This window comes from Crotalus tigris, unplaced genomic scaffold (genome assembly GCF_016545835.1).
Source record: "Crotalus tigris isolate CLP2741 ecotype Arizona unplaced genomic scaffold, ASM1654583v1 scf7180000018525.42219311030:4301911, whole genome shotgun sequence".
NCBI lineage: Eukaryota > Metazoa > Chordata > Lepidosauria > Squamata > Viperidae > Crotalus > Crotalus tigris.
In genome coordinates, this window is record NW_024097057.1 from 971,997 (window position 1) to 998,992 (window position 26,996).

Genomic DNA, 26,996 nt, shown 5'->3' on the forward strand with positions numbered 1-26,996 from the left:
CTACATGCCAAGGCTTATGTAGGAATCCTGCCAGGAAGAAGAAAGTCTACTTATATTTAAATAGCTCTGGAAACCTTCTTCTGAACAATGACCTACACATTTTAGAAGTAAATTATCCTAACATAAATGTGGGAAATTGTCATGTTGGCATAAGGAAATAATCTTAGGGGAACAATGCTCATTTCTCCCCAAAACAATCCACTGGAATCAGAGTAGGGAAAATTATTTGCTTTCCCAGCACCTAGTACCAAATGAGAAATGTACAGTATCTCCTGAAGGTTGGAGAAAGTTATGAAAAGTATTTTTGGTGTACATGCTCTTCTTGACATTGCATAAAAATGAATTAGATGACCATAGAGTCCCAGTATTTGCTTACGTCCAGATGTATGATTTCATACTGGCATCCTGAATGTAGAGAAGAGCAGCAAAGATGATTAGGGGCCTGGAGGCTAAAACATATAAAGAACAATTGCTGGAATTGGGTATGTCTAGTTTAATGAAGAGAAAGACTAGGGGTGACATGATAGCAGTATTCCAATATCTAAAGGGCTGCTACAAAGAAGAGGGAGTCAAGCTATTCTCCAAAGCCCCTGACAGCAGGACAAGAAGCAACAGATGAAAACTAATCAAGGAGAGAACCATCCTAGAACTAAGAAAGTTCTTGAAAGTGAGAACAATCAACCAGTGGAACAACCTGCCTCCGGAAGTTGTGAATGCTTCAACACTGGAAGTTTTTAAGACGAGATTGGACAACCATTTGTCTGAAATGGTATAGGGTTTCCTTCCTGAGCAGGGGGTGGGACTAGAACACCTCCAAGGCCTCTTTCACCTCTGTTGTTCTATAATTTATAACTAAAAGATATGAAATGGTTTGGCACGAACATAAGCCCTTAAAACTGTGGATTGACTATTTTAACATTGCCAAGTCATGGCAGAATCCCAGTTTCTGAAGCTTTCTCCCATCAACAGCGTCCCTTGATCTCTTGATGAATCCACCAAGACTTACTTAATGGGAAGAAATGCCAGGGTTGAACCATTATTCATCCATTTTATTGTTACCCTATAAATGTCAGCCTCAGAAATTATTACATTGTCCAGTCAACTGGAACACACAGTGCTAGGCTGACTTAACCTAACTTGGGTAGTTAGACATAAATGGGACTGATTTAATAGGAGTTAGGCAGATAGTACAGCTTACAGCGGCCTCAACTTTGCAGACTAGTAATCTATTTTTTTTGGTTTTCCTCTCTTTCTTTCTTTGCCCCTCCCTCCATCTGTCCTCCCTGCAGTCCTGAGTTGTATGTTTATTAATTTATATCCCACCCTTATTATTTTTGCAAAGAATACAAGGCAGTGAACATACCTAATTCTCCTTCCTCCTTCTAGTTTCCCCACAGTAACAAGATTGTGGATTGTTGTTGTTTTTTAGGAACTAGGATAATTTTGGAGGAAAACAATTTTCTTTGCAGCGTGCTTTTGAATTTTGCTTAAAATTGCATCCTTTTAACAAACAAAGCTGACTGGGCAGGAGATTGTTAGGGGTCCAGGGATGATACCCCCAGATGCTGAGACCCATCTGTAGAACAGAGTGATAAGTCATTTCTGAAATGGGGGGGGGGGAGAGAAGCCTCAAATATACGTTGTGTTTGTATAGGTCAGGGCTAGGCAACCTTGGCTCTTTTATGACTTGTGGACTTCAACTCCCAGAATTCCTGAGCCAGCCATGGTGAGGGGAAAGAGAGAGGTTTCCAAGCTGAGCCAGGCTGGCTCAGGAATTCTGGGAGTTGAAGTCCATGAGTCATAAAAGAGCCAAGGTTGCCTACCCCTGGTATAGGTAGTCCTCAAGTTACAACAATTCATTTAGTGACTGTTTGAAGTTACTACAGCACTGAAAAAGGGACTTACGGCCGTTTTTCAGACTTCCAACTGTTGCAGCATCACGACAGTGACATGATCAAAATTCAGATTGCTTGGCCACTGGCATGTACTTATGACGGTTGCAGTGTTCCGGGGTCACGTGATCTCCTTTTGCGACTTTCTGACAAACCAAGTCAAATGGGGAAGGCAGATTCACTTAACAACCTCTTGTTACTAACTTAAAAACTGCAGTGATTCATTTAACAGCTGTGGAAAGAAAGACTGTAAAATGGGGGAAAGCTCACTTTAACAACTGTCTCACTTAGCAACAGAAATGGTGGGCTCATAAATTGGCCAAGAGCCAAGGACTACCTGGATCAGAATAAGATCCTTAAAAAGATATGCCACCTCTGAACTTTAGCAACCAAGCAACGGTTCCTAAACACCAAACGATTATGAAAAGAGCAAGTCAATCAAGATCTGCTTGGGCCAACCATAACACAGGCAGTCCTCAACTTACAACCACCATTGAGCCTAAACTTTACGTTGCTAAGTGAGAAAGTTGTTAAGTGAGTTTTGTCCCATTTTACGACCTTTCCCACTGCAGTTGTTAAATTGGTAAAACAGCTGTTAAGTGAATGTGGCTCCCCCATTGACTTGGCTTGTCAGAAGAGGGCAAAGGATGTTGATCACATGACCCCGGGACACTGTGACCGTCATAAATGTGAGTCAGTTGCCAAGCATCCGAATGTAAATCACAGGACCATGGCGTGGATGCTGCAACGGTCCTAAGTGTGAAAAATGGTCTTAAGTCCCTTTTTTCAATGCTGCTGTAACTTCAAACGGTCACCAAATGGACTGTTGTAAGTCGAGGGCCACCTGTATTCTTTGCTTGCACAGGTAAATTCAGAACAGAGCTGGAAAGGGACCTGGGAGGTCTTCTAGTCCAGCCCCCTGCTCAAACAGGAGATTCTATACCAGGGGTAGGCAACCTTGGTTCTTTTATGACTCGTGGGCTTCAACTCCCAGAATTCCTGAGCCAGCCATGCTGAGGGGAAAGGGAGAGGTTTCCAAGCTGAGCCATGCTGGCTCAGGAATTCTGGGATTTGAAGTCCACGAGTCATAAAAGAGCCAAGGTTGCCTACCCCTGTTCTATACCATTCCAGACAGATAGCTGTCCAATCTCTTCTTAACAGCCTCCAGTGATGGAGCACCCACAATATCTGGAGGCAAGCTGTTCCACTGGTTAACTGCTCTTCCTGTTAGCAAGTTTCTCCTTAATTCCAGGCAACATCAGTCCTGATGGATGAAATGGGTCACTTCCCGGGGAAACTGTAGACGCCGGCAGCAGGGAGAGACAAAGCTTGTTGTTTTTTTTCTTCCTCTGTACCCTACCCGTCCCCAGCCTCTCCAGAAAGGGCTGTTCGGAAACAGATCTGCAGCATTCGGGTGTCTCACCCATCCTCCAACATGCTGGGGGGGGGGGGGAAAGCAGGAGCGGCAGTTGCATTCTGAAAACCACATCTCCAGCAGCCTGCTGCTCGCTTTGTGCTGATGACAAGGAGGTGGATGGAAGAGAACCATCCATTCCATTTATGGCGAAGCGAGGCTAAAACCACAGCAGAATAGCACATTATTTATTTTTTTTTTCATTTTATTTGTTTTGTTGGCCAGAAGGAGGGGGAGCAGAATAGGTAGGTAAACGGATTTCTCTTTCTCTCTCTCTCTATTTTTTTTTTTGAAAAAGAAAGAAAGAATATCTTATTTTCAACATCGGGAAGAGCTCGCTGGTCAGAAGGGAGCTGCAGGGAAAGGCTAGGAAGATGGTTGCTGCAGCTGAAGTGTAAAACCCCCGAAGGGAAATCTGCATTCCTTCTAATCCGATTCGCAAACACGGGGGAGGAGGGGGGGTAGTAGCTCCGGATGGGGGAATCAGACTTGGCTAAATTAGAAATCGCTCTGAAAAAAAAACCAAAAACAAATAAAGGACTAGCTTCTCTGCAAAGAGGACAGTGCCGAGGTGGGAGAGCTTTTGTGATTTGAGGACCTCCCGTGCCGGGAGGCTGTTTTGGAAGATCGCATTATTCTTTTTCCTGGAGAACCTCCACTCTCAGTCACGGTTTGTTTTGACATGTGTGTGCCATGATGGATACATGCATTTAATGTTTTGTGGTACCTGGGTCAGGCTTGTGGTTGAAACCGGAGGCTGGTTACCTGGGCAACCGGCTGATCAGGCCTATTAATTTCTTTGCAACGAGGATGTTTCGTGACACCCCCTCCTCCCCTTTTCTTCCTCTGATGTACAGGTCAAGGTCCATGCAGATAAGGCCATTGTCACCAGAACTTCCTGTTCTGCTCTTCCAAGGGACTAGAAGCAGTCCCCGCTGAGCCCACAATTCCATTGCTAAGCGAATCCGTTATTAAGTAAATTTTGGCCCATTTCTTGCCACTGTTATTAAGTAGATCACTGCAGCTGTTTAAGTTAGCAATGTGGTGGTTAAAGTGAACCTGGCTTCCCCATTGACTTTGTTTGTCAGAAGATTTGCCAAAGGTGATCACGTGACTTTGGGACTTTTCAACCATCATAAATATCTGCCAGTTGCCAAGCGCCTGGATTTTGATCACGTGACCTTGGGGATGCCGCAGAGGTTGTCAGTGTGAAAAATGATCACAAGTCACTTTTTTTCAGTGCCACTAAATGAACTATTATAAGTCGAGGACTACCCTTGGGTAGCAGCTAGCAAATGTGTGCATGCCAAACCACCATCTATAAAAAGGAATTCAATGTAGGCTAAGCTATGGAAAGTTGCTTTCAGTCTCCATTCAGCAGCATTCGTTCTGGGTGGGATTTGCAAAGAGATGGAAGCTTTAAGGAGGGGGAGATTTTATTTATTTTATTTATTTATCTATTAAATGTATGCATCGACTCTTTCCGCAGTAAGGTGATTCCAGGCAGCTTACAAACAGTAAAAAGATAAATATAAAAAGACTTAAAATTTTAAAGAGCTATATAAAAATTTAGAATCATGGAGACACATGGCATGAGGATGAGAGACCTTGTTTTTCCATCAACCACCCCCACCCCCCAACAAATTGTTCTAGACACTTTTCATGATGCTGTAAATGGGTGGCTGGCTGAGGAATTCTGGGAGTTGAAGTCCACTACAAGTCTTAAAGTTGCCCAGTTTGAAGACCCCTGGCATAGATAGTCCTTGACTTACGATCACAATTGGGAGAATTATTTCTGTTGCTAAGCAAGGCAGTAGTTTAATGAGCAACTCCTTATTTTATGACCTTTTTGCCGTAGTGATCAGGTGATTCAACTGCACTTGTTATGGGAATCACCTAGTCATTAAATGAATTTAGCTTCTCCCATTAAACTGGGTTCAGGACCGGACAAGTGCTGCAGTCTGAACGAAAAATATAAGAACTACATTGAGTGAATTAAATGCCAAATAATTAGCAGTTGATATATGCAGTCTACTGGCTCCTGTTTAAATCAAAAAGATCTTATGAGGTTCCCAGTTTGAGCTTTGGAAACATGGCAAAACCCAGCAAGGCTTATCTTTATGTCTATGGAGATTCTCCGTCATCCAGGTCCGGGATGTCCCAAAGGTGCTTTTTCAAGGAAGCAACTGGACTTTCTTGTTTTTCTTTGAAGATGTTTCGCTTCTCATCCAAGAAGCTTCTTCAGCTCTGACTGGATGGTGGGGAATGGAAGGATTTATATTTCTTGCAGAGAGCTGGCCATTTGCATTCCACAACACAGTCCTTTCCGCAGTTCCAAGAAGGCTCCATACCCATTTGCACTACATGGGTGACCCTGGGGACACAGACAAACCTCCAAGTGGCCTCAACAATTCTCTCTAAAAGATTGCAAATGACCGGCTGTCTGCAAGGAGTGTAAATCCCCACCATGTTTGGACGAGAAGCAAAACATCTTCAAGAAAACCTCCCAAGAAACTACAGTTGCCTCCTGAAAAAGCATCTTTGGGTATCTTTATGTACATGGTTATGAATAAGTGGCTAAATGCTCAATATTGTGTGGTGCAGATTTTTTTTGGGGGGGGGGAATTGAACTTTGGGAATTTTTTTAAATCTTTCCAGGAAAACAGATGAAGCAGTTTGAGAAGGGATGTCTTGCAGATTTCTTGGCATGTTCTCCTGCTGCTGTCATTTGATTTTTGGGCTGAACAATAAATCAGCACTTTCTGCAAATGCAGCCTATGAAAAGTTGAAGCATGTTTTATTAGCCTCAGCACACCTGCAAAAAAAAAAAAACCCCACAAAAAAACCAACCCCAAACAATTCATTGTCAGGAAACTGGTCTAAGCCGAAATCCTATCATGGTTGAGAATTGGAGTAGACTTAAGATTTTGCCCCCAGAAAAAAAGATCCGTTTTGATGTCTATATTTAAATCATGGAAAAAATGCTGAAATCTCTCGGGTGAGCTTCCTTCAGGGAAAAACGGGAGAATACCAGTGGAGAGGATTTGGGGTCAGGAAAAAAAGGGATTATAAACCCAGCTAAAACAGACAGTGTTGGGTATGGATCTCCTTCGGGAAAGCTCCTGTTGATTCAACAAGGGACAGTGCAAATCCCACCATGGCGGGTGTTATTTCCATTTGCGTGCCTTTCCAATCCCAACTCACCGAGCTGAGATCATGCCAAAGTTTTGCTGATGTCATGAAATCCTCTAGTGACTGAGGCTCACTTGGCATGAGAGGTTGAGAAGGAAGGGAAAATTATCATGCGTCATTTCTAGTTCATGTACAGTGTTTAGACATGCCTGTTTTATTTGGATTTAATCTGCTGCCTCACCATACTATGTTATCAATAATACAGGTAATCCTTAACTTACAACAGTTCATTTAGTGACTGTTTGAAGTTACAACAGCACTGAAAAAAGTGACTTGTGACCGTTTTTCACACTTACGACCATTGCACGCAATCAAAATTCAGCGGCTTGGCAAGTGACTCATGTTTACGATGGTTGCAGTGTCATGTGGTGACCTTTTGTGACCTTCTGAAAAGCAAAGCGAATGGGGAAGTCAGATTCACTTAACAACCGGGTTACTAATTTTATAACGGCAGTGATTCACCTAACATCTGTGGCGAGAACGGTCGTAAAATGGGGCAAAATTCATTCAACAACTGTCTCCCTTAGCAAGAGAATTTTTTGGCTCAGTTGTGGTCGTAAGTTAGGACTATTTGTATTGGAGATTCTAGGTTTAATAAATATTGTTGTGATCAGTTGTTGTTTTTAATTCATTGTGAATTCCAAAAATTAAAATACAGCACAAATTTTTTAAAAAGGTAGTGATTATAGAATTAAGAGGAGGAAAAAAATCAAGTTCCAGGTTTTTTCTCCTCTTCATTATCATTCCCATCGCTGTTCACTACTTTCAATTCTGCATAATATGAATAGAACAGATATGATACCTAGCCTTGCAGTGGGTGGGTTCCTTCCTTCCTTTCTTCCTTCATTCCTTCATTCCTTCATTCCTTTCTTCCCTGCATCCCACCCTCCTACCCACCCACCCACAAATGGCTGTTTCACTGCATTGAGCAAGTCAGATCCTTTTGTTTTCTTTTGAGAAGTGCAGAATCACATCCAAGAACAAATCAAAGGTATGCCACAGTTTGTCTCTGGAGGTTTATGAGTATCTTCCCAACCCCTTCCTGGGCTGGGCTGTAATTTTTACAGTTACATTTCCTGAAGATAAAGAGTGCATCATGCAAAGAGGTTTAAATCCTTCTGGCCCTGACAGCTGCCAGGAGCAGAAGTTGGAAAGATAGGAGGTGGGGGGGGGGGGGAGAGAGAGAGAGAGAGAGATTCTTCTTGTCCGTTTTCTTTACTGAGAGGCCAAAGAGAAATTAACTCTGAAGAAGATCGATTTAAAAATACAGTATATCTTCCAGATATCCACTCTAATCTTTCCTGTCCCATCTTTAGTGGCAGACAATTTGTTCCGTGCTCTCCAGCTCTCTCCTTCCAAAAGTAGCAATCACATTGTTTCTGAGAAAAATATATACTTAGAAGTCTGTAGCTACAGAGCTCAGTGAAGGTCAAAGAGAAGGAGAAGGAGAAGAAGGAGAAGGAGGAGGAGAAGAAGAAGAAGAAGAAGAAGAAGAAGAAGAAGAAGAAGAAGAAGAAGAAGAAGAAGAAGAAGAAGAAGAAGAAGAAGAAGAAGAAGAAGAAGAAGAAGAAGACGACGCTATTGTGGATGCTGTTGTTATTTTGAGTGCCTCTTTTCATTGTCTGCCATCAACCATCACTAGCTGTTCTAACAGGATTCTTACACTGGAGGCTGGCTTTGCACATGGAGTCTGAGGTGGGAGTAAATTAATGGCAGGGAATGTGATGGGGGAAGTGATATTTGAACTGCTGTAGCTTGTTGAAATCTACTTCATGTTTATTTTCAACTTCTTTTGCTTTCCTCCCTTGCTGTCCAATCTTTATTTGATGAACCAGTAGGCTAAATAACAGGAGAGCACCATGACCGTTTTTTTTTTTTTTTGTCGTTGTTAAACTTCTTCAGCTAGGCAGAAATACATAGTCTGAAACATTTGTTTTTACTTTAAAAAAAAAATCAGAAAAAGTGCGTTGTGCCGTGCACTTTTCGGCAATAATTTTACATTGGATCCTCTTGTTGATGGTTTGTGTAGGATTGCCATTTAAATGATTTTATTCTAAGTAGAATTGTGCAAAATGTGGTATCAATGAGCTTAAAACAATGTCTTTGAAGACCAATCATTTTTTAAGATCAAGTGCCCGCCGATCTTCCATAGTGAAAACTGCATTTTCAAACATTATTGAACATTGTTGGTTTTGCTGGATGAGTCTTATGTTGTTCTCTTTTATTTATTTTTAGGTATTGTGGGTACTTAGGTATTCTGGTATTTGAAAAAGTGATCCACAAAAACAAGAACAATGATCAATATATTCTCCAAGATGATAGATAGTTGGATGGATGGATGTATGGACAGAGACATTGGCATGTATATTTGACCATTGTTATGGGTAAATTTAGCAGTTTAGATGTGTTTGATAATATAAAATACATGCTTCCAAGTAATCATATATATAGTTGTTTGTTTACAATGAAAGGCATACAAATTAATATCAAGATAAGGCAATATTTTTCCCAAACTCATTATCTAGAAAGACAGAAAACATAAGGAAAAACGGGTAGAAAAATACCTTTGGATGGTTTGAGGTGGTTACTCAGCAGGTCAAATCATATACAGACTTCATTATGTTCTTTCAAGTGCTAAAAAGATCTTCTTAGAAAACATTTTTTTTCTTTTTGTGTATATTGTGCCAATTGCATGTTTTCTTGAGATGAAATCGAAGCAACTCAACAAATCAGTGTAAGAAGACCAAAGAGGAGTGATGGAGATCAAGTTTCCAAATCAAGCTTTATCCAGCTTGTCACCCCTCCATTTGGTCTGTCTACACATGTTTTCCTACAAACCCAGTGGAGAAAATGTTATGCAAAAATTTTCCTTTAAAAATTTTTTTGTTAAAAATTGAAGTGTTGTCCAACCTGCCTTCAGAGCTAAAAGCAGACAGAACTTGGACGTGACCTTGACGTAAACCTTAAGTAAATATCCTATCTATATTTGTTTTTTTTTCCTAGAAAAAGATCTATAAGTATAAGAAAGTGCTCAGTAATCCAAGCCGCTTAGAGGTGGTCCTGAAAGAGATCCGGACTTTGGTGGACATGGCATTAACCTCCCCTTTGCAGGATGAATCCATCCATCAAGCTCCTTTAGAAATTGTTTCCAAGTTGCTTTCAGAGGTAAGCCTTTGGCAATGATGTCTCTTTGTTTCTGTTTTCCATGATCCTAATCAAGAAATCAGTAAACCTAATGTAGGAGATTTTTAATTAGAATCTTCTTCTTCTTCTTCTTCTTCTTGTGCCATATCCGTTATCGGGCGTTGGCGATCATGTTGGCAATCCTGTTTTTATCAGCAGCTGCACGAAAAAGTGCTGCTGAGTTTTGTCCAAACCAGTCCCTTAGATTTTGAAGCCACGATGTTCTTCTTCTGCCTGGACCTCGTTTGCCTTCCATCTTTCTCTGGAGGATTAAATGGAGTATGCCGTATTTTTCTGGGTGTCGCATCACATGTCCAAAATATTCTAACTTTCGTTTTTTAATTGTTTTGATGATTTCCCTTGGCTTTCCCAGGCGGCTTATCATCTCCTCATTTCTGATTTTGTCAACCCAGCTTATACCTAACAGCCGCCTGTAAATCCACATTTCAAATGCTTCTAGTCTCTTCAGGTGGCCTTCTGTCAGAGACCAACTCTCTACTCCATAGAGCAGGATAGAAAAAGGATAGCATCTGACAAGCCTGATTTTCAGTCTTAGGCTTATGTCGTGACTGCAGAAGACCTTTTTCATTCTGAATCAATTAGAATCCGTTATAAGGCAATGTGGTGGCTCAGCGGTTAAAATTTATTTATTTATTTATGAGACTTATATACCGCTTTAAGTGCAAGCACTCTCTAAGCGGTGTACACCAGTAAGCAATGTATATATGTATATTTACATTGCCCCGAACAATCTGGGTCCTCAGCCCCGGAAGGATGGAAGGCTGAGTCAACCTTGAGCCGGTGAGATTTGAACCGCTGACCTGCTGAACACAGTCAGCTAAAGTGGCCTGCAGTACTGCACCCTAACTGCTGCGCCACCTCGGCTCTGACCTTACTGGCTGAAAGCCAAGCAGCTTGGGTTTGAGAGCTGAGCATCGTGCAATGTGGGTGAGCACCCATCTTTGCCTAGTTCGAAAGCGTGTAAATGTGAGTAGATAAATAGGTACCACTTGGGTGGGGAGGAAACAGTGATCTGTGACATCATACTGGCCATATGACTGCAGAAACATCTTTGGATAGTGCTCCGTGGTCTTGAAACGGAGATGAGCGCCTCCCTCTATAGTTGGCAACAACTACCTGAGTAAAATCTTCAGGGACTCCTTTCCTTTCCTCGTATTATAGGGGTGTCCAGCCTTCGCAACTCTAGGTCTTGTGGATGCCCAGAATTCCCGTTATTTTTAAGAGTGATCATCCCATCCATAAGTTACGGATTGACCATTTAAAAAGCTGCCCATTAAAAATCCTGGCCCATAATATAGACATGTGAGAAGCTGATTTACACCATCCTAGGCTGGTTATCCATCTGGTCTGATAGTTCAATCTCTTTTTTTGAAACATTTTCTGGCTCCTTTATTGTGAATGATTATTGTCAAGATGGGAACCAATTGAGTTCACCGGTTTGGTGGTTGCGGGAGAATTGGGAGAGATGGGAGATGTTGCTGGGGGAAACAGAGTCACAGGTGTTGCAGTATGCCATGTTCGCTTTGTCAACACCTGGATCTTTTGAGGGATGCGTCATCAGTTAGCCTAATGGGTGATCCTCCAGACTGATTGGAAATGGGCCCCTGTGGGAGAACAAAGTGGATGGATCTTGAAACCAACGCAGATTGATGATAATGGTAATGATCGGCCATTGATTTCTTAATGTAATTGCTAATGTAATGCAATTTCAATTTTATAAATGTAATCTTAAGCTTATCTCAATTTTATAAATATAACATTAATGTAATCTCAATTTTCAGGCGACCAATTTAACTACTCAAGAACATGAAAATATTATTGTGGTAAGTTATAAAAACTCTTTTATTGGGGGGGGGGAAATAATCTGTTTCCTTCCTTGAGTGACTTCTCTAGGGTATTCTTTCTCCCCGATTTGTCTCTGCCATTTTTTAAAAAAACCTACAGATTTAACATGGTTTCATTCCAGGGATACACACTCAAGAAATAGCTAAGGGCAGCATCTTGAGAATTTGGGGACATTCTTTTCATTTTTTTCCCCCTAAAATATTTCGAGAGAAAGGATAAAGTTCAGAAAGCTGCAAGAATTAAATTTTACAGCCCGTTTGTTGCATAGCTTGTATTATTAGCATTTATTTACATTCAGAATCTATAAAACTTAGTAGAATGTAAGGATTGAAAGGGATATAGGAGGTGATTTTGTTCACTGCAAGGATCCCATATAAGTTGAACAGTTGGCATGATCCTAGTCCCATCAGTTGTGGATCTAGGAACCAAAGCTCTCTGCCATGGTATGTCCACACTGGAACATCTTTCTACCTAAGATTTATATAGATCATCTTGACCTTTTTGAAGTGACCCCTTCAATTCAGCTACTTCCCCAGGCCAAATTTACTCTGAAATTGGTGAGCTGGCAAAAGTCACACTACCTTCAGCCTTCCCAGAGGAGTAGAATAGGATTTAGAATGTGAATTGGTGGGCTTTTACAGGATCAGAAATTGGATAACTTACAACATCACGTGACATGTCGTGACGTATCGCAACTTTTTCCCCATTGCCGGCAATGGGGTGGGCATCTTTATCTGCCCTAGCCCAATGGGGAAAAAGTTGCGATACGTCACGACATGTCACGTGATGTTGTAAGTTTGACAGCCCTGGGCTAGGGTAAGCTGCCTCAACAAGATACCCCATCAATGCTTTGCCATTGCAACTTCTAAAAGAAAGGTTTTGGCCAGTTTATGGGAAATGGATGGATGGATGGATGGATGGATGGATGGATGGATGGATGGATGGATTTGGACAAACTCTGAGAGACAGCTGTGGTCCATACAGTCGCGAGGGATCGGACATGACTTATCAGCTGAACAACAACAACACATGGATTAGGAAATTACTTTCCTTTCAGTTCTCAGGAGGTTTTAATAACAGAGAATTTTATCTCAGCTTGTGTAGGTTAGTCAAATGAATCAGTCTTCCAACAGGATAACTCCTTCCCTCTATCCATGCTGACTGTTTGGCTTGAACGTAGGCCTGTGGCTTTTGTGTGTGTGTTGGTTGTCTCTTCAAGTGGAAGGGAAGATATTTAAGTGGTTTGGTTCCCAGAGAATTGATGTGCTGAAAAAGAATTGTGAGAAAGGTTTAACAGAAGCTCTTCCAGTCTTAAAAAAAAATCTGTTTTTTGCAGCCTGGTACCTGGAATTCTTCAGCCCCAGGACAGATTAGACCATGGTCTTTTGCTGAAGAACTTTCTGTTTTGACAATAGTTCATAATTTACAATAGTGGCAGCAGTGATATAATCTTATTACACCCACTGTGGCCGCTGTTACTCTTATTGCCGTTATGGCATGTAACTGCGTTTGGGTTGCCTAGCAATGGACAGAGAAAGGATGAAGTTAGGAATAGGAAAACAAGAGCTTTGTTGGAAAGGAAGAAGATTCCACTTGCTCTGGAAAATTCCCATCTTCCTGGTTTTGTTTTTGTTAAGTGTCAGGAAACACTTCGCTGGCTTGACAAACAGGGCTGTTACGCCAAGGGTATAAAGATGGGCCCAAATGATCAGAGGTGGAAAAAGAGGTGATCTTCAGAATGTCTTAAGTAATAGATGGCCCTGTGTTCTGGATAGGGAAGACCAGATCCTTATTACCGTTAAGAGTACTGAAAAACAGAAAGGGAAGAATAATAATTGTTTCTGAAAGCAAATAGCAGAGGAAGAAACCACATCTCTTCCCTACATAATTGCACTTACCCCGGAATGCTCATCCATCAGTAACAGTTAAACTGCCAGCCTGACCACTGTTGAACCTTCTATGAAAATCGGGCTTCTTGTGCTGATGAAGCTCCATGTATGAGTCATGGAATAGTCTTGTTTGCTCTGGCAGCCCAAATGTTTAGAACCCTGTTAAATGAAATGTGGTTCAGGATTCCGAAGAAGTCTTTTATTTAATCTTCTGTAGTAACTTTCTGCCTACTAGAGCCCTTTTGTTCATTTTATTTGAGATGGAAAAATAATATAGACCCTATTTCTGATATAACTACCAGAGTATAAATTAATATAAATGTACTATCATCCCTTCATCATTTTAGGCACTTGCTCCTTTGCTGGAAAACAACCACCCACCGCCTGACTTGTGTGAATTCTTTTGCAAGGTATTTCTGATTTCTTTTGTTTCTTTTTTTTTTAATTTTTGCAACCTATGTCCAAAAATTTCTTCCTGGCAGTTCCTTAAACAAGTTAAGGTTTTGTTTGTAGAGCGTAAGGAAGGTAACCTTGATGGAAATACGCAGAAACTGTTATCTAGATAAAAGGGGAGAAAACATTTTTTTTAGTCCAGAGAAACTTGATAACATTCAGAAGCTGCTAAGACAGATGTCTCCCTTACCGGAGCACAAATGGAGGAGATACAACACAATCAGTCTAAAGATGTTGTTATTGCAACCCCTCTCAATAAAAATTGTTTTAACTTTCTGCAGAGTTGATTTCTTGCTGATCTACCTAGCGAGGCTGTCCATAGCTACAGTCCTCCAAGATTGGCATGGATTATAAACACCATGGTTGGTTGGTGGGTGGGCGGGTTGGTTGGTTGGTTGGGTTGGTTGGGTGGGTGGGTGGGTAGGTAATAGATAGATAGATAGATAGATAGATAGATAGATAGATAGATAGATAGATAGATAGATAGATGATAAAGATACAGAGATAGAAACAGAGATAATGAGATAAGGGAGCAAGCAAGGCAACAATTGACTGGGATAAAAATTCAAACTGAGGGATGCTCCAGTATTTATTAACAACGTTATAGAATGGCTGTTTTGATGTGCTTCCAATTATAACCAGGACCTTTTAATGTTATTGAAAGAAATAAGTCAACTATTAGAATTCCTAATCTAATACTGGGAATTTGGGGGTGCAAAATGCTGTAATTTGGTGGATCATTGTTCAGCATTAGATCTCGCTTGCTTTTAACAGGGATGGTTTCCAGGCCAGTCCCTGATAGCTTCAGAAAGAAGATGAACAGGCAATATGAGACAGAGCTTCTGTGATCCTGACTGAGAAACACTTTTGAAGCCCTTTGCAAAGATCTATCCAGTAGATTGGGGAATAGAGTCCTTATAAAACTGAGGGTTAGAAAAGAAAGGCCCTTTTAACTTGTTAAGATTAATAGAAGCATTGGGATTATTAGCGGCCGGGGATTGTGCTTCTTTTCGCCTCTTTTTAAACACAGTAATCTTTTGATGCAGCATTGCCGAGAACGCCCGCGATCCATGGTGGTTATAGAAGTGTTCACTCCAGTGGTACAGAGAATCCTAAAACATAACATGGTGAGTCCATCGCTTTGTTGTCTTGGTTCAGAGTTTTCTACACAAAATGCTGCTATTTTAGGTGGTCTGTTATGTCCATGTGACATATTTATGGAACAAAGAAGCAGGTACAGCGGTACCTTGATACTCAACTAGGTTGAAGCTCATCAAATTTGGTACTCAATGCCTTTTAACACAAACATTTTGTCCCTCATTTGTTTGGTAACCAATGCACAAGCTAGAACTTGTCGTTGTTGGCTGCCTTGTGACTCACTACATTATTCCTTGTGGGAAAAATTGTCATCATTTTTGGTACTCATTGTGCCTCCCAAAACCAATTAACGATGAGTACTGAAGTACCACTCGGGTCCTAAAACAACTTGGCTTCATTCTTCAGTGAAAGCCTATCTCCCTGTTTAGCTAAAAAGGCAAATTTGGGGAAAGTTTGTGGAGGTTTTGTCCCCCTCCTAAAGGCTACCTTTTTGTCTTTGGTGAACAATGAAAAACATAGAAAGCAACTGTGGAATAACATCCTTTTTCAAAAAATGAATCATGGAACGGATAAGTAAATATTCATATACTGCTCTCTTGCCTTTCTGCCTGAAATGTTTTCTAGACACTATTTAATGGGAAGACTTATAAGTAGAACTTACCTCATTTTGATACTGGGATAAAAAGAACAAGCTATGCATTACAGGTAAGAACAGAAACGTTCTTCCCACCTTCAAGAGACACTTGTGATTTATTTTCACAAGTGCAGGAAGGCAGGTCTTAGCCCTTCCGTGCTCACGTACTTGTTTCATATTATTGACTTGTGTCCTTGAAGTTGAATCAAGGAACATGATTTGATTGTAAAAGCTGCTGAAAGAAATTATTTTTTTTTCTTCCGAGCATTTTCTTGCAACTGGCAGGGTCTGTTTCTTTTGGATCAATCAAATGATGATCCGTTGATAGTGACAGAAATTGACCAACAGGCTTGTCATCCAAACCTGGTATTGTGGGCTGAGAGAGAGTGTTTGGCCCAAAGTCAGCCAGCAGGTTTTCATGCCTAAGGCAGGACTAGAACTCACCATCTCCTGGGGATTGGCCCAAAGTCAGCCAGCAGGTCGTCATGCCTAAGGCAGGACTAGAATTCACACTTCCCTGGTTTCTAGCCTGGTGCCTTTACCACTGGGCCAAACTGGCTTTCTCTATATATTTGCCAGTCTTGTCTGGGCTGAGATACGGTCAGGCTTGATTAATATTTTGATGGAGATCCTAAAGAGCTCCCAAATTTGTAAGACGCTAGAGTCTACTGAAAGAATCTTCCAGAAGAAGAGCATAGCAAACAGCTTCCGAAACAAGTTTGCAAGCTTCATGCGCTAATCATGAATCAAGTTTTAGTCAAAGAACTTTTCACTTTATGAGAGGTAGGTAGGCAGCCAGGTAAGTGAATAGATTGATTCATCACTTGTCTTTCCAAACCGCCAAGCAGGAGCTTCCATGAGGGATTATGGAAGTATGGTTGTGTGGTTTCAGGAATTCTGGGAGTTGAAGTCCATGAGTCATAAAAGAGCCAAGGTTGCCTACTCCTGTCCTATACTAAACCATTGTGTTGCTTACCATAAGGTTCAATTGGGTTCACGGATTTTCTAAGCCATAAACCATGGTTTATATGACAGAAGGTCTGGATTTGCATTGTATACTAAATGGAAAGCCCATTATGATTTATACAAGATGTAGACTAAGCCAGAACATCTTATGAAGGAGAGCAGTCCCTCCTTCCCAAAACCCCTGAGAATTGCTATCAGGTATTAACAAAACTGGATTCAATAGCCTGATGATTTTATATTCTTATGTCCATTTCCATTTTCCTGTAAAATAGAGATCTTAATCCATTGAAACAAAGATAATTGCTTGAGTAGTATTTTTTAATTAGGCAGTAATCTTGCCCAAACCCTGGGATGAAACAATCACCTTTATGCTTTGCAGCAAATCTATTGGTTTATAAGTAGCACACACCCTTTAAAAAAAATGCGCCCAGGTTGATTTTGCAGATTTTTGTAAGATGTTGCAACATGAAACAGGGGGCTGGCACTTTGCCTGCAACTTTTCACTTGGCTTGGTCATATGTCTACCTCTTGAATCTAGTGACATTTTTCACATGTGCAATTTAAAAAAAAAAAAAATCTGCACAGCCATTCAAGAAAGAAAAGCTTTCTTAGTGGGAACCAAATGTGGGATTATTTTAAAATGTGTCAGTTCCAGTATGCAAAAGACAATTGACCATCAGTCAGAGCTGTCATGGAAGATCATTTAACTGCAAGGGTGCTTTGACTACCCAGAGTAGAAATTTATGTTCTGCCTTAGCAACTTCATTTTCTTTGCAGCTGATGTTCAGATGTTCTGTTTTTGCATTGCCCCGGCTCCAGAGGGGCTCAATCTTCTTGGTCGTGATGAATTTGGAGAACTGCCATTAGTGATATTATATACACATTTGTTATGCTAATGGTATTCTAAGTGGAGGCATAAATCCGCCAAAAACATCTCGATTCCTTTTGCAAGTTTGGCAGTCCTATTTGCTGGCCAAGCATGGGGATGATGTTCAGCCAATGGACTGAGGAATGTCACAAAGAACAGAGCAAAAGGCGTCACAGTGGGCAATCAATCATTTATGTCCATACTACTACCTGCTCCCTTTCTGAACCAATCACATTTGCAACTTGTGTCTAAATTATTCCTGAACTTTTTTCATACCAGTTTTTTTAGAATACTCATGCCTTCACTGCTAGACTGGGCAAACATTGTGGTGTGGCACCCATAACAACATAAAAGGAAATGGAATACCTTCATTTGGGTACCTAGCAATTTAGCTGTGCCCTCTTCAACACTGATAGACAGAAACAATAGCAATAACAACAACACTTAGACTTATATGCCACTTCATAGTGTGCTTTTACAGCTCTCTCTAAGCATATTGCCCCCAGCAATCTGGGTCCTCAGTTTACCTTCCTTGGAAGGCTGAGTTAATCTTGAGCCAGTTAGGATCGAACTCCTGGCTGTGGGCAGAATTAGCCTTCAGTACTGCATTCTAACCACTGCGTCACCACTGGGACACACGTTACAATTCCCCCCCCCCCTCTCTTTTCACAGACAAACATGCTTAGTTATCTTGGGCTGTTTCCCCTTCCTTCTGTCTAGGTATTTTCCCCCTAAAATGTTAGGTCTTTCTCTATCCCTTGATCTTGTCAATTCCTGGATCCCTATGGCTCTCATTTGGGCTACATAAGATTCTGAGCTCAAGAATGAATTCACTGTTGATCTTTAATGTGGACATGCATCCTGAAAGCCTCCAGATGTTTGCAGTGGCCCATAGCTTCCATCCACAATGGAAGTTGTAGCCCAAAACCTCTGGAGAATGTTCGGTGGCAGATTTTGTTGGACCAATTTAGACTGCTGCGTGTCCCACCCTCAGCCCTGCGTGCCTTATTTCCAAGTAAAACCGAAGACCCAAATGTTCAAAGGAAAGCAAGGATGTCTACTGCCTGAAGGTATCCACTGAGCTTGGCCTCCGAAGCTGTGGAGCTCACCAGTGTTGTAATAACACAACAGCAGCAAATTCAATAAACTAGCAAATTTGCTGCTGTTTCGTGACATCTAAAAAATCAGCTGGCTGACTCAGCTGCTTCTCTCTGCCTCAGAATTTAGCCTGGCCCTATTTGGCATGTTTATTCTTTTTGGAAACTTTCCTTTTAGACCACGTTTCATTCAAGCAGGGGAAGAAACATTTCGAAAACACCAAATCTACAAACAGCAACTTCAAAGCTGTGGAAGTTTGCAAGCAATTAAAAGCAATTCACACGGTTGTTTAGAAACATCTGGCTTCTCCCATTGACTTTCCTTCTTTGAAACCACCTGAAAAGTTCACAAACGGTGATCACATGGCCCTGGGACGGCTGCAACTGTGGCAGGTACATGTCAGTTGCCAAGAATTCAAATTTTGCTTACCTGACCTTGAGGCTGCTATGACTGTCACAAGGAGGACCCTTCTTTCAACAGAATAGAAATAGAATAGAATAAAAAATTTATTGTCACTTTAAATGTACACTAATCAGTATACATTAAAAATGAAATTTGTTGCATTCAGCTCCCCCCAAAATACCCATATGCACACACATATATGACACAGAGAAACATCACAGTCTTGTTCAAAGGTATCCATGAATGCCGCTGTAACTTTGAATGGTCACTAAATTAATGTTTGTAGGTCAAGGGATACCTGTATAAACACCGATTAAAACTTTCCGTTCCTCAAGACATCCTTATTGAAGGTCCAACCAGGGGTTCTCAACCTTGGCAACTTTAAGACTTGTGGACTTCAACTCCCAGAATTCCTGGCTGAGGAATTCTGGGAGTTGAAGTCCACAAGTCTTAAAGTTGCCAAGGTTGAGAACCCCTGATCCACACCTTAGCACTTCCAAATCTTAACTATCTCCTTGTTTTTTTTTTCTGTTTTGGACAGGATTTTGGTAAATGTCCTCGATTGCGACTCTTTACCCAAGAATATATTCTGGCCTTGAATGAACTGAATGCAGGCATGGAAGTGGTAAAGAAATTTATTCACAGGTAAATATGCGTGTGGTCAAAAAAATCTCTCCCTTTGTAGGATATTCGTCCTTGCTTCACGTCAACTGTTTTCCGTGCCAGCAGCCTTGATAGCCAACATTTGGCCATGAGTTTAAAAGGTGTTTTCTCTCAACATTGGCCTATAATTTAGCAGACCTTCTCTTTCTGTGAGGATCCACTTCCTTGCTGTTTCATCTCCATTCATCAATAAATTACTGAATCACTCAAATAAATTGATTTGAATTGATTGAATAAATTATTCAATCCAATAAATGGAATCCCGTCAATGTTTACTCAGTCAATGACCAGCAAAAACTTAAAAGAATAAAACAGAGTGAAGCAAATAAAATAACAATAATGTACTAACAACTAGTAGAATACGCCACAGGACACAACACTCAACTCCTGTGTTAGGTTAATACAGTTGTTAACCTGGCTGACAGACCTAACACATTAATAAGCATAAAATAAAAGTATTTCTTTAAAAAAAATTGTTGGGGTTTCCCAACTGGGACCCAGGCGCAGCATTCTGCAATCCCAATGGAATTAAATTGGGAGAACTGAATTTACACATTGTGTGGACCTTGGTGCTCTCTTAAGTTTGGTGGTTTTGTTGCAGATGTTTCATTATCCTACAAGGTAAACCCCACTCCTTTCTAACACTGATGATGTTACACAGCTGGGTCATGAAACTTCTTCAAGTAAACCATCAAGCTCAGAGAGCACCAGGGGCCCCTCAGTTCAAGCCTGAGCTACAGATATCCTCTTCTGTTAAGACTTTATGCTTGCTCCTGCCTTAACAACGTGGATACACCATCTCACATCCCTGCTCTGTCATTCCAGTATGCACGGCCCGACTGGTCAGTGTCCGCATCCACGGGTCCTTCCGAATCTCGTTGCTGTCTGTTTAGCAGCCATTTATTCTTGCTATGAAGAATTCATCAACAGGTCAGTCGCTGCATCTCCCAGTGAGCCCTTTCAGGGAGAACCATCAGAGCAAGAAAATGCACTTGCATCAAAAGGTGTTACGTTTGTCCTAGCAAACTCTGTAGGGATAAAGGGAGGAAGATGTGGGTGGAGGTATTTCTCGATATTGGGGTGAAACTGTGGGGAACGGGGCAGATTTGGGCTTTTGCCAGCATGGCTTGGGAGACCTTTGGTTGGTAGAAGACCAGCTCACCAGGATGCTATTTATTAACTCTCTGTGAAGCTCAGAAGCCTTCTGGTGAAGAGGCATTGGCCTTGCTTCAAAAAACAACACAGGAGAGCACATTGCTTCAAGCTTGTGATCTTTATGAAGAGAACTATGCTGTATGAGCAGAAATAAATGTATATCTTGCATGGAATCAGAACAGAGCAGAATAACAGAGCTGGAAGGGACCTTGGAGGTCTTCTAGTCCAACCCTCTGCCCATGCAGAAGACTCCATACAAGTCCAGACAAGTGGCTGTCCAGTCCCTCCTTAAAACCCCCCAGTGATGGGGCACCCACAACTTCTGGAGGCAGGCCGTTCCACTGGTTAATTCTTCTCACCTTTGGGAAATTTCTCCTTCGTTCTAGGTTGCTTTTCTCCTTGATTGGTTTCCATCCCTTATTTCTTGTCTTACCTTCTGGTGCTTTGGAAAAATAGGTTGACCCCCTCTTCTTTATGGATCTGTTCTGATCTCCAAAGATAGGATGAGATAGGATCTGTCCCGATTTTTAAAATATCCTTGTAAAATACAGATAGTTTTTCAGTTATGAACAGTTGTTTAATGACCATTTGAAAAAAATATGAGCCCAGAATGGGTGCTTTACTGCCCATAAATCACATTTGGCCAGCCATTTGTCTGAAATGATACCAAGGTCCCTTCCATCTCTATTCTGATTGAACGATTGAAAATCTTTGAAAATCAGCCTAGACAAGCTATGAACATCCTGATGTCTGCTAGACCAGAGGTCCCCAGGGACCGGTTCCATGGAGAGAGGTTTTTCCGTGGATCGGAGAGTGCGTGGTTTTGTGTGCTGCCCGCATCCCGTGGATGGGGCTTTGCTTGTTTGTGTGGACCAGTTGCTGGCATGCTGCGGCCAGTACTGGTCCATGGACCGGTAGTTGGGGACCCCTGGACTAGACATTTTTGGCTACAGTTCCCAGAATTCCTGGCCAACAAGCATTGTTGCTGAGACTTATGAAGGTTACAGTTTGAAATCTATTGACAAGGGTCCCGTTGTTCCTTGCTGAAGGCAGCAATACTGAACAAGCTGGAGCAGATATCTGATTGTGAAAAAAGCAGCAATGTGTGTTCCTGTGTAGTCTGAAAATCTTCCACCACACAAACACACACACATCTGTAGTTGTCAGAGGTTAAAGGTTTGTGTGCAGGGAAGAGTGCTGTTAGTTCTTGGGAGATAAGAATGGAGATGGAAGACATTTTTGTCTTCCATAAATTAGTTTTCTAGGAAATTGAATTGACTATCCTGGTGGGCTGTTTATAGAAAGGAACATTGCATCACGGTTTTGCATCATCGGGCTGAGACGCTTGCATTCCTACCCAGGATGGTCAAGTTCACAGATTGCCACAAAACAGGGGCTGCATTGCAAATTCCTTTGGGGAGACATTTGTTTTCTTTTAGTATAAATAGGACAGTTTAATTGCAGCTGGCCAAAATTTTAAAAAAAAACACAGAAAGAGGCACACTGATTAAAAAAAAGAGGACATGTTGCAAAACTTTGCAAAGTTGCCGTCTAGCTTCTTCCCCACTATTTCTGTTAGGTCTAGCAACTTCAACTTATTGATTCTTTCCCATTTGCTTTTTTTCCCTGCAACAGCCGGGACAATTCTCCAAGCCTGAAGGAAATTCGGAATGGCTGCCAGCAGCCTTGTGACCGCAAGCCCAATCTGCCTCTTCGGCTTCTCCACACCAGTCCTGACCTGATGTCCCGGGAGGCAACATTGGCTGAATCCCGCCTCAAAGCAGTCATTGTCACGTCCAACGAAATCCACGTCGAGGTGGAACGCAATAACGTGGCCAACCAGAAGATGACTGCCAGCATTGGCAATGACAGCGAGCCCAACCTGATTGACTGTTTGATGGTCAGCCCCACCTGCAGTAGCATTAGCATCGAACTCAGTGCCCAGGCGGACCGCATCCTCGGCTGCTTTGTGGAAATACTCAAGATGCTGTGAGTTGCTCTTTCCAGATGGTCCACAGGAGTTTCTTGGGATAAGGGTGCAGGTGGGCAGGTGTGTGTGTATGGACACCCAGTGTCCTTCTCAACATCAGCAGGAATCCCATGAAATATGCACATAGCATAGTAGCAAATCTAACACTCTTCTTGGGAGTTGGAAGAGGTATAAAGTCCTGCTGATGGAATTCCAATATTGGCATTAAGGATGAAAAGGGTCGTTTTTCTTTGCATTTTGACTCCTGAGCACAGTTTACAGGCAAGGTGGAGCCTGTGTTTCTGTGCTATTCCCATCAACTCTTGTTCCATTGGAGGATTATACACAGTATCAAGTTTGTGTTAAGTCAGCACTGATCCCTTGCAAAAGACAACAAAATTGCGGCTTGCAGGTTCAACAACAACAACAATAAATGAAATTAACAGATAAAACACATGGTGGATATATGTGAATATTAGGGTTTCCCCATCAGGCCAATTGAAAAGTTGGAAGTTGAATAAATGAAGTTGGAATGGGATGGTCTTTTCTAAGTTCTCTCTAAGATGCTGAAACTATAATTTCCAGAATTCCTATCTAGGATGGTCAATGACCAGGAGGGTTGAGGTATTGGGAGCCTCATCTGGGTAGATCCTGGGGCATCAGGTAAAAAGGCTCCCAGAGATCAAGCTAAAACTCATGCACAAACACAACGGACTTTAGGCTAATTGTGCTTTTCTAATTACAGGTCAGATTACGAAGATTGGAGACCTGCTCTGGCCAGTTTGCTCCAGCCAATTCCTTTCCCGAAAGAGTAAGTTTTTGTTTTTGGGATGTTTCATTTGCTCTTTCCCTGGAAGATAGCTTGCATTAGTCAGAACTAACTAATTACTGACTAACTAAGATTTAATAGAAGAGTCTAATAGATGTAGCTTATAACTGAGATTTGTCAGTAAATTAAGGAAAATGGCAGGTAGTCAGAATAAGATAACATTTGCTTTCTTTATTTTAAATACATACATTCTGCCATTCTCACTACTAATATTAGTGAACAGTCAAAATGGCTGTTAGCTGTTAAAAATTCAGTAAAATTCTATACAGTGTAACCAAAACAGTGAGAAGTCCAATCGTAAAGCAAAGGCATTGCCTACAAATAAAACCATCTGAATCAACGTTTTTTTTTGCTTTTGTAATACAAAAAAACAGAGTCCCACCATTGAAACTGCAGCCACAAAGGAAATGGTCGTTGCAGTTTACCTTTTCCTTTCCCCCTCTTTAAAAAAAGCTGCAAATTAAAATAGTTTTGAAAATGCAAAACAATGGCTAGAGCCTTGAGATAATTCCACAAGGACTTTGCATTATCGTTCCACAAGTTTTTATGAGATTTGAAGGGTGGATCTCCTAGTAAAGTGCTGGCGAACCTTTTAGAGACTGAGTGCCCAAACTGCAATCCAAAACCCACTTATATATCGTTGGGTGCCAGGTGAGCATGGCCATACGTGTGCCATAGGTTTGCCACCACAGACTTAGGGTTAGGGTTACATCACCATGAACTCACAGAGCAAAATGGACATTGCCAACATATTCGCAGTGTTTTGCCAACATATTCGCAGTGTTTAGGTATGGTTAGGAGGGCAGTGACTTTTCTAGGCTGCCCTATCTATGTTTCCTGGCAAAGTACATGGAAAAATCCCATTGGAGGAAAATTCCACTTAGGGTTAGGGTTAGGTTACTATGAACTCATAGGGCAAAATGGACATCACCAACAAATTCGTAGTGCTTGGGTGTGGTTAGGAAGGCATTTACTTTTCTAGGCTGCTCTATCTATGTTTCCTGGTAAAATACATGGGAAAATCCCATTGGAAGAAAATCCCACTTAGGGTTAGGGTTAGGTCACCATGAACTCATAGAGCAAAATGGACATTGCCAACAAACTCAGAGTGCTTGGGTATGGTTAGGAGGGCACTGACTTTTCTAGGCTGCCCTATCTATGTTTCCTGGCAAAGTACATGGAAAAATCCCATTGGAAGAAAATTCCACTTAGGGTTAGGGTTAGGTCAGTATGAACTCATAGGGCAAAATGGACATCACCAACAAATTCGTAGTGCTTGGGTATGGTTAGGAAGGCATTTACTTTTCTAGGCTGCCTTATCTATGTTTCCTGGTAAAATACATGGGAAAATCCCATTGAAGAAAAATTCCTCTTAGGGTTAGAGTTAGGTCACCATGAACTCATAGAGCAAAATGGACATCGCCAACAAACTCAGAGTGCTTGGGTATGGTTAGGAGGGCACTTACTTTTCCAGGCTGCCCTATCTATGTTTCCTGGCAAAGTACATGGGAAAATCCCATTGGAGGAAAATCCCACTTAGGGTTAGGGTTAGGTCACCATGAACTCGGAGAGCAAAATGGACATCGCCAACAAACTCAGAGTGCTTGGGTATGGTTAGGAGGCCACTTACTTTTCCAGGCTACCCTATCTATGTTTCCTGGCAAAGTACATGGGAAAATCCCATTGGAGAAAAATTCCACTTAGGGTTAGGTCACCATGAACTCATAGGGCAAAATGGACATCGCCAACAGAGTGCTTGGGTATGGTTAGGAAGGCATTTACTTTTCTAGGCTGCCCTATCTATGTTTCCTGGTAAAATACATGGGAAAATCCCATTGGAGGAAAATCCCACTTAGGGTTAGGGTTAGGTCACCATGAACTCGGAGAGCAAAATGGACATCGCCAACAAACTCAGAGTGCTTGGGTATGGTTAGGAGGGCACTTACTTTTCCAGGCTGCCCTATCTATGTTTCCTGGCAAAGTACATGGGAAAATCCCATTGGAGAAAAATCCCACTTAGGGTTAGGGTTAGGCCACCATGAACTCATAGGGCAAAATGGACATCGCCAACAAACCCGGAGTGCTTGGGTATGGTTAGGAAGGCATTGACTTTTCTAGGCTGCCCTATCTATGTTTCCTGGTAAAATACATGGGAAAATCCCATTGGAGGAAAATCCTACTTAGGGTTAGGGTTAGGTCACCATGAACTCATAGGGCAAAATGGACATCGCCAACAAACTCAGAGTGCTTGGGTATGGTTAGGAAGGCATTGACTTTTCTAGGCTGCCATATCTATGTTTCCTGGTAAAATACATGGGAAAATCCCATTGGAGGAAAATCCTACTTAGGGTTAGGGTTAGGTCACCATGAACTCATAGGGCAAAATGGACATCGCCAACAAACTCAGAGTGCTTGGGTATGGTTAGGAAGGCATTGACTTTTCTAGGCTGCCATATCTATGTTTCCTAAGGCCTAGGACTGGGGCGATGGCGCAGGTGTCCATAGAGAGGGCTCTGCATGCCATCTGTGCCACACGTACCATAGGTTCTCCACCACGGTCCTAGGCTTTCACAGAAGGGTGATCACTTACTGAGAAAGTTGCCAGACCCACCTTGAATCTGGAAAAATGTAGTCCCAGAGTCAGATGTAGGTGAAAGGGACTTCTCAAAAATTGAAATTAAAAGTAAACAGGGTCAATTGTTGGGATCAAGCAAGAGGTAAGCAGTTGTCTCAGCAGATATGCTAGGACAAGACAGCCTGCTGAGAGAAGAAGCATCAAACCATATGTCATTCCATAAACATAGTGTTTGAATCCAGCGAAACAGTTGCTGATGGTCCCTCTGAAGCCTATTAATGGCACCAGTGTTTATGAAATGAAGATGTCTCTGTGGGGTGAACATTACAGCCTATAATCATCCAATTTGGAAGCTTAAGCCTCCCTGGGGAGCATGGTGCCTTGCTAGGCCCCAGTTTTCACCAACTTGCTGTTCTTCTAAAAGATCAGGGAGAAATGGAGAAAGGTCCTGGGTGTCATTTATCTGAGTTGGTGTTGTTGTTTTTTAAACCAAGGACCCCAGGGCAGAGTGAGAATGTGATGCAAGGACCTCTGAGCAAGTGACCATTAATTGCTTTGCTAATGTTAATTCAGAGGCAATGGGTCTTAATTGCAGTGCAATTAACAAGCACACCCGGGACTGGAATCGGAGCTGAAAATCCTGTTTACAAACGCATGGTTTTGGTCTCCTAGAAATTTCCATTTGCGTCTTTGATGACACATGAGCTTTTTTTTTTTTCTTTTCTTTCTCCCAATGTACCTTAAGTATGAATGAAGTCCCTTTTAAGCCTCCAGGGTTCCATACAGTAGTCTTACATGGGTTGAGGATAGGGGAGGCTACGGCCTCGTTAGAGGAAATTTTGAGACTGTC

The 26,996-nt window shown here is 41.7% G+C and overlaps 1 protein-coding gene across 4 annotated transcripts in view; it reads left to right on the top strand.

Moving 5' to 3' along the window:
• The window catches only part of LOC120312590 (c-Maf inducing protein), a 118,226-nt gene that overhangs the window by 82,279 nt on the left and 8,951 nt on the right, over window positions 1-26,996 (top strand). For 2 of the 4 annotated variants that reach the window (XM_039353479.1, XM_039353480.1), the window contains exons 4-11: window positions 9,502-9,663; window positions 11,484-11,525; window positions 13,784-13,846; window positions 14,936-15,016; window positions 19,497-19,600; window positions 20,444-20,548; window positions 22,409-22,762; window positions 23,488-23,553. In XM_039353479.1, coding sequence (XP_039209413.1) covers window positions 9,502-9,663; window positions 11,484-11,525; window positions 13,784-13,846; window positions 14,936-15,016; window positions 19,497-19,600; window positions 20,444-20,548; window positions 22,409-22,762; window positions 23,488-23,553 — 977 coding nt within the window. Of the gene's footprint in view, window positions 1-7,641; window positions 8,194-8,733; window positions 8,857-9,501; window positions 9,664-11,483; window positions 11,526-13,783; window positions 13,847-14,935; window positions 15,017-19,496; window positions 19,601-20,443; window positions 20,549-22,408; window positions 22,763-23,487; window positions 23,554-26,996 lie in introns of those variants that run through there. The other 2 variants (XM_039353481.1, XM_039353482.1) reach the window with 2 other exon arrangements.